Source organism: Cryptomeria japonica, chromosome 8, assembly GCF_030272615.1.
Source record: "Cryptomeria japonica chromosome 8, Sugi_1.0, whole genome shotgun sequence".
Classification (NCBI taxonomy): domain Eukaryota; kingdom Viridiplantae; phylum Streptophyta; class Pinopsida; order Cupressales; family Cupressaceae; genus Cryptomeria; species Cryptomeria japonica.
The window spans coordinates 79,991,552-79,994,081 of NC_081412.1; the positions used below are offsets into that span (position 1 = coordinate 79,991,552).

The following is a 2,530-nucleotide window of genomic DNA, read 5'->3' on the forward strand; positions in this document are numbered from 1 at the left end:
AACAGATCTGATTTAGACACCACCGCCTGCTAACCACCTTGACACAGATTCCAATGAGGTTTTAAGATGTGCTCTCATAATGATATCAGTAGCACAAATTCAATAATTGAATTATAACTAACCCAAAGAATCTAGTTTGTATATAGACAACAAGCCGGCCAACCAATTCGAGACAGAAAGTTTCTAAGTTGCATGTAGATAGAAAACGAATGAACATCAATTTAACCTAACAGAAAAAGATGCGGCAACATGTCCCAACTACTATTCCAGCAAATGCCATGTTGAATAAATTTTGGAGATTCTTCAACTCCGATCTCAGAAGCACAAATATCAGAAAAGTGATTACAGTCCAATTACAACATCACAAGAAATATTATCATCATAAATCCAATTTATGCAGAGAAAACAGCAATTCAAACGAAAAGGGGAAGGGCTGCAATACAAGTTAATCTAATTGGAACACCAAGAGAGAGAAAAAAAATGGCTAATTGTAGCAGAAGACTCATTCCATTTGATTACAACACAGGCTCTTCAAATAAGATTTTATAAGATTCTTGGTGCCATATAACTCCTTGCTATTATAAACCATCTTGAACTACAAGACAAGTCACAAGATCCAATTTACAAAGAGAAAATGAATGTTAGTTCAAAGCAAAAGACAAATGGGTCCAAGAAGCCCCTAATGTCCTCTACCAGGAGTTCAAAATCACCTCAGAGAGAAATTATCACAAGCATAATAAGCATTTCGATCATAAATTATATTCAATCACAACATAACTCTCAGGATCTAATTTACACAGAAAAAAGAATGAGGCAAAAGGCCGCAACCCATCCTATCCCATCACCAGTCAAGCCCAAAGAAGGACGACGGATACTCACGATCCTCGAAGATTTGATCATGGCGGATTCCATGTTCAGTCCACAACACAGGTACACTACAGTACCCAGAGATTGAATCTTTCGCCATACCCAAACACAAAGATCGAACCTTTCGGTCCATTAAATCGTCGACCCAAAGATTGAAACTTTCACTATGTTTTCTCCTCGACCTGAACCTTTCAGTAAGGTGGGCGAGCAGAAGCAGCAGCAGCCCAGTAAGCCTCAGGCGGAAGGCAATTGGTCAGAAGATTAGGAGGCACATTATAAAGAGGCATATTGTTATTATTATTAGCACTAACATCACTTAAAGCAAGAGACGAAGGCATAGCCTGTGACTGAACCGGCGGAGCCCCAGTCGGTTCCTCATCTTCCTCCAACGGGAGCCTCTCATACCCGGCGTTAGTAAACGAAGCAGCGATGATCACAACCGGGCCCGAAGCCAAGAGCGGCCCAACAACTGAACCACCCACAACTTGCCCCTGCCCCCCTGCCAAATACACAGTAAGACCCGTTGCACCAGGTGGAGCAGGGGCCGGCAGAAACGCACCCGAGAGCGAAAGTATCTCGAAGCGGCCGTGCAGGGTCACAACGGCCCCGGGTGCGGCCGGCTGACGGAGCGAAACGTTAGTGACGGTGCCGCTCCCGCTGAGAATGTAGACGCCCCGCTCTCTCCTCCGGGCAAAAGTGGCCACGCTCTCGGCCACATCGCAGGCGTTTGAGACCTCCAGAACATGAGCTCGCAGAGCATTCGGGCTGTCCCGGGTCACTATGATGGGCGGTTTCGGTTTGTTCTTCGACCCGGCCGGCCGTCCCCGGGGCCTTCTGGTCGGTTGCCCGTCCCCGCCGTGCAACCCGCCGCCTTCCTCCTCTTCCGTTCTCGATCTCTTGTTGTTCTTGTTCCCCTGACTGCTACTGTTCCCGCTGTTCTCATCTTCCTCCGACGGAGCAGACGAAGGCGCCCCTCCTCCGCCGCCACCGGCCCCTGCACCCGCCGGGTGAGGATCCGCCCGCCCCATGGGCGCCACATTGCCTTCCCACCACCCGCCCGCCAGGATTGCAATCCTCAAAACTCCCGGAACCACAAGAAAAATCCCACTTTTTTTCCTTCCTCTACACCCCCTTTTCTCCCCCTCTCTGTTCTTCACTCCTCCTCAACCGCTCAGACCAATTCAGAGCGTTTTATACACTACCTCCTGGCCATTCAACAGTACAGGAACTCCTATTCCTATTCCAATTCCAATTCCAATTCCACCATGGATGAATTGTATGATGGTGCAGAGACCTCTAATAGACGGGGCGAGAGATGAATAAAAGGATTGCAGGTTGGGAGTTGGGGGTGGGTTAAATTCGGGTTTGGGTTTGGTGGGACCGGGGATCGGCATGACAGGCGGGCCCAACGCCCTTTGTCCTCTCTTGCGCTTACATTCATTCACACCCCCATGTCTCCCTTCTATTTCTCCTTCTCCTTCTTCTCTCTCTCTTTCTCCTCCTCTATTCAAACTTATCTGTTTTCTGCGCTCATATTATTTACCTACATGAGGTAATTTCTTTTACGTTTTATTGTCTAAGTGCGTCTCCCCACGTGACACAATCCTCGGCTAAGCTTACCTCTTAAGTATTTAGTGGCTGGGCACCCCCAAGCAAGTGGTGT

The 2,530-nt window shown here is 48.0% G+C and overlaps 1 protein-coding gene across 1 annotated transcript; it reads right to left on the minus strand.

Annotated features, from left to right (window-relative positions):
- Window positions 1-528: 528 nt before the first annotated feature.
- Window positions 529-2,314, minus strand: LOC131038429 (AT-hook motif nuclear-localized protein 24). The gene has a single exon (XM_057970863.2). It carries the CDS (start codon window positions 1,893-1,895, stop codon window positions 1,059-1,061), a length of 837 nt encoding a protein of 278 aa, XP_057826846.1. The 5' UTR covers window positions 1,896-2,314; the 3' UTR covers window positions 529-1,058.
- Window positions 2,315-2,530: the final 216 nt, after the last annotated feature.